This window comes from Lepisosteus oculatus, chromosome 22, assembly GCF_040954835.1.
Source record: "Lepisosteus oculatus isolate fLepOcu1 chromosome 22, fLepOcu1.hap2, whole genome shotgun sequence".
Taxonomy (NCBI): Eukaryota; Metazoa; Chordata; class Actinopteri; order Semionotiformes; family Lepisosteidae; genus Lepisosteus; species Lepisosteus oculatus.
Genome location: NC_090717.1, coordinates 1,955,729 through 1,968,921, shown reverse-complemented (window position 1 = coordinate 1,968,921; position 13,193 = coordinate 1,955,729). Strand labels below are relative to the sequence as shown.

At 51.0% G+C, this 13,193-nt stretch overlaps 1 protein-coding gene across 3 annotated transcripts in view; it reads left to right on the top strand.

Annotated features, from left to right (window-relative positions):
• The first annotated feature begins 3,151 nt into the window (after nucleotides 1–3,151).
• The window catches only part of mapk1 (mitogen-activated protein kinase 1), a 28,790-nt gene continuing 18,748 nt past the window's right edge, over nucleotides 3,152–13,193 (top strand). For 2 of the 3 annotated variants that reach the window (XM_006640106.3, XM_015365932.2), the window contains exon 1: nucleotides 3,152–3,600. In XM_006640106.3, the coding sequence (XP_006640169.1) occupies nucleotides 3,455–3,600 (146 nt within the window). In that variant the 5' untranslated portion in view covers nucleotides 3,152–3,454. Of the gene's footprint in view, nucleotides 3,601–4,731; nucleotides 5,042–13,193 lie in introns of those variants that run through there. The other variant, XM_069182216.1, reaches the window with a different exon arrangement.

Below are 13,193 nucleotides of genomic sequence, written 5' to 3'. Positions count from 1 at the left end.
TGACCACTGTACCTATGGTTAAACAATTCAATGTGCTTTCACCATGCTGTACCTCACTCATTCACTAAGCATCACCACAAACCAACAGACACAAGTGGAAACTAACAGGGAGTACATTTACAATTAAGAACTGGAGGCACTGTACACCAAGGATGGTGGGGGTCTGGAACAAACTACCCACACGTTGTGCTGAAGCCAATGCCCTGGCTTCATAGATAAGAAATGGATGAGTTCATCAGCGCAATTAGCTTTGTCAAATCAAACTAGATGGGTCAAATTGTGCCCCCTTCTTTCTGTCCTTACAGTTTAAGGGATACCACCATTTACGATTTGTAAGAGTCAGTAACCTTCACCAGCAGTTCTCTAGTTCTGTCCCCAGCAGCAGCTTTCTAGTGGTTAATTAGGTCTCTTTCAAATGTCCAAGTCAGAGAAGTTGCTTTTGGTATAAAATAATGAAATTTTGTGAATCACCTCAGGAAACTAAAAAAAAAGTGGTGCACAGTGGAGTAATAAGACACAAATCATGACAAATTCACCCAGTGACTCAGAGAGTACAACCACATTCCACAACACAAGCTTTAACAGCGGGATAGGTCTTTAAATAAGTTCTGAAATGGGCAGTCTCTGATGGATTTGGGCAGTGCCTTTTACTGATGCAGAGCATCATGTACTGTGGGGAGCCTGGATTTGAGCAGAGTAAGAATCTCAAATTAAGATGAAGGATTGTGGCAAATGTTTCAGATAACCTGGAGTCATCTGTCTAAGATTTGAGTGGGAGAATAAGATAACATAAGATCATTTTTTTTTAGCCATCTACAATTTCTTGCATTAGGAATTTGTCTTTTCAGAAACCCCAGCTTGCTCTCCATGAGACACACAGACAGGGAGAGAAGCTTGGGGTCAGAGCGCAGGGTCAGCCATTTATACGCCACCCCAGGAGCAGTTGGGGTTAAGGGCCTTGCTCGGGCACCCAACACAGTGGGATTTCTCTGCCAGCCATAGGATTTGAGCCAGCAAGCACAGCTACAAGCACAGATCCTTCACCACAAAGCCACCACTCCACGCCTAAAGAAATCTCAGTTTGACAGCTGGGTTCGAACCCCCAACCTGAGGCATAAAAGGCACATGCTTAAGCCAGATTTCTGAGAATACTGTAGCCTATTCAATACTTTCAAAGATATTTCATTTGGTGAGGCACGACATTAGTCACTGATCGTGACTAAAAGGTAAGAATATTTCAGCTTCAGACAGTGTCTTAAATAACGTTACACGAGTGGAAGAAAGTTACGGTAATAATTATCCATAATTGGTCATCTTGATTGTTTAGCTCAGGTCTTCTGGTGAAACGACTTCGGTTCAAGAGGTCGTTTTGCGTCTTTCACACACGTAACCTTTTGACGGGGTCATTGAGATGTTATTACGAAGTTAAACCACAAGGTGGCAGTAAATGAGACAGCAGTAATCGCCTACTCCGAATATCCGTGAGTATCCGCGCATCCTCATCAGTTTTAAGAAACTCCACTTAAAGCACTTTACAGGTAACTCCACCACCAGTGTGCAGCCCCACCCGGATGATGCGACAGCAGCCAGAGTGCACCAGTACACTCCCCACACACAGGAGCTAAATTGGGAGGAGAGCAGAGTGATGGAGCCAGTTCAGAGATGGGGATTATTAAGAGGCCATGATGGGTAAAGGCCAGGGGGAAATTTGGCCAGGACACAAGGGTAACACCCCTACTCTTTTCGAGAAACACCCTGGGATATTTAATGACCACAGAGAGTTGGGACCTGGGTTTTATGTCTCATCTTAAGGACGGTGGCTTTTTTCAGTAGATTGTCCCCGTCACTGTACTGGGGCATTAGGACACACACAGACCGCAGGGTGAGCGCCCCCTACTGCTCCCACTAACACCTCTTCCAGCCTCAGCTTTCCCAGGAGTCTCCCCTCTATAAGAAAAGACAAATCAAACGGCTTCAAGGAGCCACTTTTCAAAGTGAACTTCTTTGGCACAAATGCGCTTATAGTTTCACTGCCACGGCGCAAGTAATAGTTAAATTATATACTTTAGTAACGCTTTTCATTTTAAATAACGAGGTAAATCCCAGGCATGATAAAACACGAAACATACTAAATTCTCTACTGGTTTCCTTCTCTAAGTTAGATTCTTACTAGCAACCAACTGCTACAGGGCTGAACTGGCCATTCCAGACAAAACCGAGAACGACAGAGGAAACGCTCCCCGATTTTTTTTATGCCTTCTGATGTCTTTTTTGCAGATCTCTCCGTCCGACAGGCGGGTGGCGGCGGTGTGTAGGAACCAGCTCGTGTTTACAGGCTCCGAAAGGGCCGTGTAATCATTTTCTCTGAGTCACGTTTCCTGCGACTTCGGGCAAAGCAGATCCTCTTGTGTCACTCTGGGGGGATGACGAACTGGGGGAAATCTCTGCAGTGGGCTCTGTTGCATTTCCATCGGTGCCAAACGACAGGATTTTCTTGGCCTTTTTTTTTAGATATCATTGACCGCTCCCGCAGGTCTTGCGGTTGATCTCACTGTGTATCATCGGCGGCTTGACTCCGCCCTGCCCAGATCTGACAGATTAAAAAGTGGCGTTATCAGATTGAATCACATCTTCTTTTTTTTTTACGCTGTATTATCGTTTCTCACTGGCGAAAACCATCACCCGCTGTACGCGTAAAGATAACTACAAAATGCAGTGTTCGTGCAGTCCATCTCCAAATGAAAACAATTCTAACAGAAATCATTAATTCGGATATACGAACGGAATTCTCATATGCAATATGATTTCAGGGAAACAGAAAATAAAAGCGATACAAAAACATAGTTGTCAAAGAGACTCCGGGACAGTTTAAATGCACTTTTGTACAGCAACTCTGCTCTTCCATGAATTAAATCTTGAACTCTGGATTGGGCCATCAATTAGAATCGGCTCCTGTCCAGTTGCAAAAAAAAAACAATAATTGATTCAGCTCCTGGTTGCTCCAGAGCCGAGCAGTCCCTTGCTGTCTGTCCGAGAAGACCAGAGACCCCCAGCCGGCGTGACAGGCTCCCCCGTCCCCGCGGCGCAAGCGCACCCCCCTCACGTGACCGAGTCCTCGCTCTCGCCCCTGCGCTCCCCGGTCACATGACCAGCCCGTTATTTCCTGCAGTGGAGCTGCCTGCCTGCCGCAGTCTGCGGGCGAGTCTACAAGGTTGCTAGACTGTAGCAAAGTAATCCACGGCTCGTCTCCCCCTCCCTCTCACCATCCTGACAGGCGATCAACAGGCCGTACGGTTTCTTCGGCTCCTGGGACTGAAAGCTCGTTTGTTCAGGTTTTTTTTTTCCGGCCCCTTCCCCTTCCTCGTAGCTAGGACTTTTTCTTCCCAGATTTTCTGTTTTTTTTCCTCTTCTCCCACCCATCCTTCTGCGTGTGTGTGTGGGCAGCTAGTTAACAATGGCGACAGCCGCGGTATCTGGTGCTGCAGGCGGCGCCCCCAACACCGGATCGGGAGCCGAGCTGGTCCGTGGACAGGCCTTCGATGTGGGTCCCCGCTACAGCAACCTGTCCTATATCGGCGAGGGGGCCTACGGCATGGTGTGGTAAGTTGTGTTCGGGGGCCGGGGGGGCTGGACGCCACGGCCGCGGTGTCTTGAGTCTCTCGGCGCTGGGTGCTGTGTGCACGGCCGGGCGAGAGAGGCTCCAGACCTGCCGGCGGAGGAGAGGGGGGAAACTCAGTTCGTGCTACACATGCATGCAAAGTTTTTTTTTTTACGGTTTTTCTCCGTCCGCGCTGTCGGGGAAGCTCGCTCGGTGTCGGGACTCGCCGCCGTCGTACTTGTTGATGGAGCCGTGAGGCTGACGGACCCCGAGAGTGAGAGAGAGAGAGGTCTGCGAGAGCCGGATTGGGAATGTTGGGTTTTTTTTTGTTCCGATGTGTCATTGATTTTCACTTTTCAATGCAGAGAAGGGCAACACCCTTTGCCGTAAGGGGTGTAGCTAGCGGATTACAACTCGGAGCCGCCTGTGCTTGGAGCCGGCTCGAACTCTCGGGTGCTATATCATTGCTGCTTGTGTCCGCCGTGTTGTTTATTAAACAACAACATCTTTATTAAACAACAAATGCTGAAATGTTACTTGACGACGTCGCGTTTCCCGGTAAACGCGCATTATTGATATCCGTTAGCGGCTTGAAGCCCAATACCTATGGAAAGCACACCCCAAGTTTTGACAGCCGGGCAGTGGGCGATCCAGTCGGGGGGGGGGGGGGGGGGGTAGTTTTATCCAGATGTGCGCCGTTTCTGGGAACGAGCATCTCCCCGTGTCCCGCCTTATCAATCAGTGTGTTCAGTTGATAGCGCATAAATCGCTGCCTCTTTCCCCCTTGGAGGAGGGCGAGGCTCGTCGTTTGCTGCGTCGCTGTGGGGTATAGGGTGTCACACTTGGCGGCATCCCCTCGTTGGGGCATCTAAGAGTTGAATCCCACCCCCCCTCGGAGAGATCGCTTGTTGCATTTTCCGAGTTGCAGGTAAGGCGATCTCCAGCGCGAGCGGCAATTCATGGGAATGGGAAGGTGCTGATTGGCGGCCCGGCGTCACGAGCTGCGGGGAGCTCTCGCGCGGAGCGCGGCGGAATGTCCGCCCGTGTCCGCGGGGCGTGTGCGTGTGCGCGCCGGTGCCCCCGGCTGCCCACCCGAACCCAGAGGGGTCTCGGCGCAGCTCGGCTTCCTGTGCCGGAGTCGAGACGGCCGCCGGGGTCACAGCGATGCCGGTTCCGGGCGAATTTTGTTTTTGTTTTTATTTTTTACAAAAACTGTTCACCCTAGTGATTTGGAAGAAGGGGCTGGGTTTATCGAGAACGCCTTTGAAACAAGTCCCTTTTCCCGGAGTGAGTGCAGATCGCCACAAGCGATATCACTCTGTACCACGCAGTTAAGCCACGCCTAGCGATATTTATAGGAAGAGGGACGGGCCTACCTAGTTCAGCAGACAGGAGCGCGATTTATACCCCCACAAACTGAATGAATCAAAGCAGACCCGTCAGGTAATAATGTTTTGGTCCTTCGCAGCTGTGTTGCAATCGGTTCCTAGTGAATAGAAGGGTAGGAGAATGTGTCAGCGGTTTTGCTTTGTGAAAGGGGAAGGGTGCGGTTTGTGGAGTTCGTGCATCGTGCCACAGGTGTGGCGTTGTGTGAGAATGCTCTGGCCTCTTCATTAGTCCGGCCGTCACAGGTGTTCCCGAAGTTCAGATTCCTTTTCCTGATGCAGTGCGTATGCATATTCTGTGCAGCACAGTAGAGTCCCCAATAAGATGCAAGAGCCTCAAAATTTTAAAATTAAAAAAAATTCGGGACTTAGATGACCAGTTCTGCCTTGAAATGAGATTTTCACTTTTTGTCCTTTCAGGTGCGTAATATCAATTTTATCTTCGCTCCTTAACTCTTCTGAGTGATGCGTTAGAAACCGCTGGTGTGCAGGGTGCTGCTCAGTGGTTAAAGAAACCAGGATTTATCAGATGTAGAGACAGGAAATTAAGCAATGATCCTATTATACACAGCCTTGTTTGAACCTTTCTGTCGTCCAGTGGGTTTTATTTACCAGCTGCCTGCTGTACATCTAAGTTGCTGAGAGCGTCCATCTTTGGTGGCATTTATGAGGAGGCTCAGCGTTAAAAGCAAATGAGATATCGACTGCCTGAACTGATACCTCCCTCCTTTTGATGAAGATAATTGCATCTTAGGACGTAAAGAGACTCCAGAGGTTTTGTCTGCCTTCTGTGTGCAAATGCCCATGACCTGTGCGGTCTCGCAGCCTGCTTTGCCAGATCTCTTTTCGTTAGACCTTACTTTGCATCCAAGCGGAAGAAAATGAGAGATCCAACTAGCTAAGAGAGCACTGGCAGGCGCAGTGCATGTGTTATCTGAGCAGGAAGCTGAGGGTGTTGATAGAATGCATGCTTCACTGCAACAAAAACAAAGGGATATACAGTGTGGGGGGTTGTCAAATGAGTAATCTTGAAGTGATGGAGGTTCTGTGAAATGTGCTCGCAGGAAGTACGCAGGTCCTTCATTGCTGTGGATGCTGGGGAACGTTTCTCGTTGATGCTCTGCAGAGATGCAATCTGGGAGCATCTTGGATAGGAGTATGAAAATCGCGAAATGATTGATCTGAAGCGTGGAGGCGCCACACGGCGATTCTATGTTCTTGGTGAGGCCTTGCAGGGGCCCTGTAGTCGGTGAGGAGACTGTAAAACAAACGAGCGAAGGGAAAGACAAGGGGCAGCCAGTTGCCAGTCAGGCGCAGAAGGGGTCCGTCCTTCTGCCTGGGCTGTAGAGGCCGGTCTCGCCCAACAGTCGCGCGGGCCTTCGTCGGCCAGCCGGCGCCTGGAGAGACCGCGCAGAGGTCCTCCGAGGCGAGCCCCTGCCCCCTGGGGCGACAACCGGTGGGGAAAACCTGCCGTTTCTCTTCACCTGCCACCTCCCCCATTTCCCTGATAGTCCGGCGGCCTGCTGGGGAAAGGGTGGTCACTTTTTCTAAAATAAAATAAAACCGGATCATCCCTTAAGCAGGTTTATAACATCGAGCACATTCTTTTACAGTGTTGTGTTTTAGGGATGCGGGCATATGGTTTTTAACTATCTAGATTTCTTTACCAGAGAGAGAGGGGAAAAAAAACGTGCCCATTATGCAGAGTTCTTAAATGCTAACAATTATGGACAGGTTTGGAGTCCAGTGTAGCTGTCCCAGTGCACGTCACTTCAGCTTGCTTAATGAGAAGTACAGTGCATTGCTGTCCGTGTGGTACACTATACTTTTGCCAAATAAAGGTTTGTCGCTGGATAATTTGCTTCACCAGGGCCTCGCAGAGCAGAACTGTCCTGCTTTGTTGATGTAGAGCAATATGGTCTTAATATTCAGTCTCCCTGGAGGAGCTCGGCCCTCTCTGGAAGTCGCGGTTGAGGTCTGGATGTTTGGCCCCTGTGCAAGTCGGGGCTGCGCACTGCCTGCCTGTCTGTGGAGTAGTGTGTGCCTGCTGTGCGGGGGTCTGGGGGGGGGGCGACGGGCCTGAGAGACTCTCGGCGTCCGCCGTTGGGTCGCTCTCCTCTTCCTCCTTGCGTTTGCTCGCCCGTTGCCTTTTCCGGAGACGGAATTGAATCGGAGGGCGACGTTCGGGCCGGGCGGCGAAGCCGGGCCGCTGGGGTCGAAACCTGCGACTGGGCTCTGTGTGCCGTCTGGAGTGACCGGGGTGCGTGCAGACCGGGGTGTGAGGCGAGGGCTGCCGATCAGCCCTGGAAGGCTCTCTGCCTCTCTGAAAGCACAGCCTGCTCCGATGGCCCTCTTCAAAGGGCACGAAGCAGCCCTCGGCCGCCTTCTGAGCTTCTTGCAGAGACCTGCTGACCTCGTTTCTTAACGAGGCCCAAACGTGTCTGGGCCGTAGCGCTCTGCTGCTTCCTGGGAGACGGCAGAGCCGAGCGTGTGCACCAGCACCCCGATCTCCTGGCCGTCCCGCACTGGGAGTGAGCCTGAGAGGGGCGGGGCGGTGAGGGAGCTGTGGAATGCGCCGTCAAGCCTGTGCAAGTTGGAATGGGTCCCACAGGACCGTAATCCCGTTAGGAATGATGGGGCCGGCGTGCTCTTTTTCCTTCTTTCCTTCATTTTTCCTGGTTTAATGCTTATTTCTTATCCGGCCTCATCCAAAGCTGTCGCAGGATCCCGCAAGGCGCGTTGCGTGTTCGTCCTGGAAAACACGGGGAAAGTTAGTTCCACACTGGAATTCACATGGGTTTTTTTTGGAAATGTTAGGAAGCGCAGCCGTGCAGTAATACCCAGGAAGCTGTAAAAGCAGCCATGTCACTCTGCAGCTCCCAGCTGGCAGCCCACTGAAGCTCAGCAGTGTGAGCCTGGTCAGTACCTGGATGTGAGACCTCCTGGGAAAAACTAAGGTTGCTGCTGGAAGAGGTGTTAGTGGGGCCAGCAGGGGGCGCTCACCCTGTGGTCTGTGTGGGTCATTATGCCCCAGTATAGTGATGTGGACACTACACTGTAAACGGGCGCTGTCCTTCGGATGAGACGTAAAACCAAGGTCCTGACTCTCTGTGGTCATTAAAAATCCCAGGGTGCCTCTTGAAAAGAGTAGGGGTGTAACCCCGGCGTCCTGGCCAAATTTCCCCTTGGCCCTTACCAATCATGGCCTCCTAATAATCCCCCTCTATGAATTGGCTACATTACTCTGCTCTCCTCCCCACTGAGAGCTGGTGTGTGGGGAGAGGACTGGCGCATCATCCAGGTGGGGCTGCACACTGGTGGTGGTGGAGGGATCCCCATTACCTGTAAAGAGTGGAGTGTCCAGAAAAGCGCTATATAATTGTAAGCAATTATTATTATTATTATTATTATTATTATTATTATTATTATTATTATTATTATTATTATTACTTAGTAAAGGCTTTTCTAAAGAGGGTTTTGAGTCTGGATTTGAAGGAGTTTAGAGAAGGTGACTCTCTGATATCCTTGGTCAAAGAGTTCCAGAGCTTGGGGGCATAGCAGGAGAAGGCCCTGTCACCCATAGACTGTAGACGGGCTTGGGGGACAGTAAGGAGGGCAGAATTAGAAGAGCGAAGGTTGTGAGGTGGGGAGTAGGGCGATAATAGTTCAGACAGTTACTGAGGTGCCAAGCCATGCAGAGCCTTATAAGGGAGCATGAGGATTTTAAAGTCCACACGGAATGTGACCGGAAGTCAGTGCAGGGACTCCAGGATAGGAGTAATGTGAACACTTGCACTAGACCTGGTCAGGATTCTGGCTGCTGAATTTTGGACATACTGCAGTTTGTTCAGAGTAGATTTAGGTTCCCCAGCGAGTGGAGCATTACAGTAGATGTAGATGTTTAAATCGTAGCTAGCCTGTGGACGCTACAGTCTGACATGCATCTCATCGCCAAGGTGCCCGTCTGTGGCGGCCATCGTCAAGCACCCTGCTCTGTGCCGCTGCCTTGACCTTCTCTGAAAAGCTGGGATTATTCCATGCCATAGGAATGCAAACGCGAACTGGTCTCTAAAGAAGCTGTCGGCAACAGGGGTTTAGATATAAATCCCTCAAATAAAGCAATCTGCTGCCGTTCCCAGACAGGAGAACCCCGTTAACTTCTGGCCTGTCTGGCCGAAGCGCTCTGAAGCTTTTTTTTTAGTTCACACTCCACTGTTTCAGCTGCAGTGCTGCTGACGGGTGTTTTCATTGGTGCGAGTCTGGGGCAGTACTGTCTGTGGCTCGCTCTCCTTCAGCAGGGTGTGCGTGTGTTTGTTTTGCACTGTGTAACTGCGGTACAGTAGATGCCTCTTATCTTATCAGTGAAGAGAACAAATTGGCCCTGCTCTTGTAGTTTTTTTTTTCCTGCTCTTGCAGTACCTGTTGCTGACGTCTGACTTCTGCGGCCCAGGGTGTAGCCTCCTCTGGGGCTCGAGGAGCTGGCGGTCAATCATTAATCCCTGACGCGGCGTGTTGGTTGAAGGTGTTTTCTGGGAACCTGAGCTGGTAGCCTTTCTTGAAAAGAGCCGTTGCTTGAGGCGTTTTCTTTCCCTCCAGGCAGACATCTTGGTTGGCCAGACTTTCAGTTTAGTCCCTCATCCTTTCCTTTAGAGGGGTGTTCTGTGATGCAGATCATCACTGGGGGGGCCTGCCTGTCACCTGTGTTGTCTGGGGCCGTGGGTGATGTTGTATCCCTGCCTTTTGTCCGATTGTCACAGCTGTTTACAGCCAAGTTAGGGCCCCAGAATTGGGGGCTGAGGACACATCGGATGAGATGTTAACTTGTTGCCTGGACTGTGTCGACCGTAAAGGTCCCTTAGTAGGGGGTGTTAATGCTGTTGTCCTGCCTAAATTCCACTCTGGGCTTGGGCAGTCTGCCCACCCCCCCTCAAGTTCTTCTCTGAATCGCCTGGTGAGGCCTGCGCCTCAGAGTTTCTCTCTGCTCCCCCAGGCCTGCTGTGTGCTGCCCAGGTGGGTGGGGGGAGGCAGGCCGCTGTGTGCTTCAGAGATGCGCAAAGTGGGTTGATTTGAGACGGCTCGTGCTGGCCGAGCTCCCCACTGGTTCTTTTCCTCCGATGACCTTGCCGAAACCAGTAGGCCCGTCGGCGCCCTGCCACGGTAGCTCTCGCTGGGCGTTGTGGTGAGGGCAGTGGTCTTGTAAGAGGCACGTGGTTGTGGTTTCATGCAGGAGGATGTTTGTTTGCCCTTGATAGCCACTTCAGGCTTAGGGTGTTCAGATGGAATGAAAAGATACCTTTGCAAAAGAAGTTCCCTCCTGGTGTAAAACCTGTCGGGTGCAGGAGGAAAGGATCTGTAGCTCTGATTATTGATGGTGAGGCAGCGCAGCCTCATCTGCTTCATTTACACTAAAATCCATGGATGCAGACCACCTTGCAAGATGCATGCTTTGTACCCGAACCTGCTAAATATAAAAGCTCTTTTTGTAGTAAAATGGGGCGTGTTTCTTGTTTCTATGTGCTGTCACTGCAGAAGTGGCTACGGCATCTCGAACCTCAGCCTGTAGCCCATATCGACAGGTGCCTGGCGTAGAAGTTCCCAGCCAAGCCCCGTGATGTCTGTGATGAGTATCTGCCCCTCCAGGCTTGTCACCCGGTCAGATTTTCATCTCCAGTTTGCAGAAGACGAGAGGGCTTGGAACGTGTTCAGAATTACTGTAACTAGGTCCCTCATGCACACCGTACATGGGAGTCGGGCTTGTCCAGAGAACGTTTAACATCAGTTTGTTATACAGCAGGAGCCCACCGAGTGCTGTACATAAATGCCAGACTGAATTTTGACTGGAATGTTTGAAAACCCCTGAGCAGATGTGGCTCTTGAAGACCGAGTCGTGGTGTCCAGAACCGAGCCACACTGGTTGAAAGTGCGCTCCAGCTGAGAGTAACGCAGAGTCTGGCTCTTCTAACGGATATGAAGGGCCTCGTCTGTGCAGAGTCCTGCTTCAGGGTGCCCCCTCCTGACCCTGTTCACCCCTCCCGCTCCTCGTACGGGCGGCCCACTGCGAAGCCCAGGCTTGCTTCCAAGCCCCGGCGCAGGCCCCGTTGCCGCGGCAACCCCAGCCCCGCTGACGTCGGCTCTCCGCGGGCGGGGGCTCGGACAGTGGGCAGGGCTGGCCGCGCGGCCAGGGGGCAGGTCTTCGCAAGCCAGCCCAACCCCCCCCCCCCCCCCCCTTGCGTGAGCCAGACATGGGGCCAAGATATTTCTGATGTTTGTGGATAGGTTTTTTTTTTTCTTCCTTTCGCTCACTGAACAGATTTCAGTTTCCGTGCAGCACAGAAAGGCCTTAAACCCAGCTGCCCTTCTCCTCTCTTGGAGTCTCCTTGTGCTTTAATGCAGGGCCTTCCCACACTGTCTTCAGTGTGTGTGCCACCTCCGCCCTCATTAATTCGTTAATTCACCTTATTAGTTAATGACCTGTATAATTGTAATGCTTTTAAGGCTCCCGGCTGTTTTATAGGTAGCTGTATCTTTTAACGAAGTGGGTGTTTTGAGTGCTCCGTTGTAAGGGACCTTAAGAAATATTGTCTAAAATATAATGAGAGTGATTGACTTTTTCTGTTCGAACCTGAGAGGGACCAGGAGTTGGGTTTAAGTTTCCTGTTGTAACGAAAGCCATGCAGCTGTTGCCATCTCTTCTGTGTGTTCTTTATTTTTCTCTTAACGAATGTAGGCTTTTTTTTTAATTCTGTAATTCGCAAGCAAGCAGGTGACCTCTAGGAAAAAGACCAAAAGAGTCTGGATTCCCTCTGGGGGGAGGGGACTCACCTGGGGGCAGGTTAGGACGCGATTTGTGACCTTCAGGCCCGGCTGGAATGACCCCAGAGAACGGTTTCTGGAATGAATCGCTTACTTCCCAGCGCTTAATGAAATATCCGACCGTTTTGTGTCATCGTGGAAGGCCCGTTTGGGTTCTTGAAGATTCATTTCTTTTGACATCCAGGTCAAGCAGACGGTGCCGAAACCGGGGAACTTCTCAAACGCCAAGATAACATTAAGATGAAGCCTTTGCAGTCGGTGAAGAAACAGCTTTTTCAGTTTTGCCCAGCTCTTGACATCAAGGCGTAACTGCGGTTCTTTTAGGAGTTCGGTGAGCTGTGGAAACACGATTATACAAAGGAAACCTTTTGGTAGTGTGCTCTGCAAAAGAAAAAGAAACTAACATTCTCAACCCCCACCACCTCCATCTTTTGCCAGTCCTGTTTCATGTTTAAGAGGAGTGCTGCTTTAAATTCTCCCAGGTATTCCAGCTCTGAATTTTCTCACATTCTGTGATGCCAAGCAGCCCCAAAACTCCCTCTCGGCGGTTCACACAGGAACCAGCAGCAGAGTGCAGCTGCCCAGTTTGGAGGTTTTAGAACGGTTTTGCAGAGAAACCATTCATTGCATGTCTTGGATTGTACGTCGGAGAAAAGCAGGAGTCTTCTATAAGACCTAACGCAGAATCTGGATCTGTGCAGCCGGGTGTAATCAGAGGTGCAGGTTGGCTCTCTCGACAGCTCGACAGCTTGCATAATCGCCCTCCTACACCCCCACCCCCCCCCCACGCAGTGCAGGCCCGAAGCCTTGAAGCCAGTTTCCGCGGAAACAGAGCTGTTCCTGTCTCTAACCGCCGCCGCTGAGGCTGCCTGACCAGACCGGGCCCGTGCTGATGGACGGCGCTGCTCGAGCCAGGAGGCCCAGTCCTCTGCTCCCCCTCGAAATGCGCTCATGTGGCGGATTTCTTTAAAGCTAAGGAATGCAGAAGAAGCCTGACTCTTTTTTTAAAACGGGACCTGTTCTGTGAGGACAGTTCTCCAGATGTGTTTTTAAAAAAACAATTCCCGGCTCTTTTCAAAGGTTTCATTTGAGGCTCGTCCCTCAGACGGTGTAATTTCGAGTTTGAACCCCACAGAGCTCCCTAAGCTGTCTGATTGCCCGCTGACGTAGCCCTGCCGATGGGAAAAATCTCTCTCTGGCTGTTGTTTGGGCACCTGACAGTGGAGCCCTGCGTTGTTGATTATAAGGTGTTGCGTTCTTTGACATTTCCTCTTCCCAAAGCCTGGACCAGCGCACCGTTTGCTAATTAATCTCCCGTTTGCGGTGGGGTTCGGCGTAAGTGACCTCTCTAGGGTTAAGATGTCCCTTGGGTGCAGAATTTGAAACGGCTCGGTGCC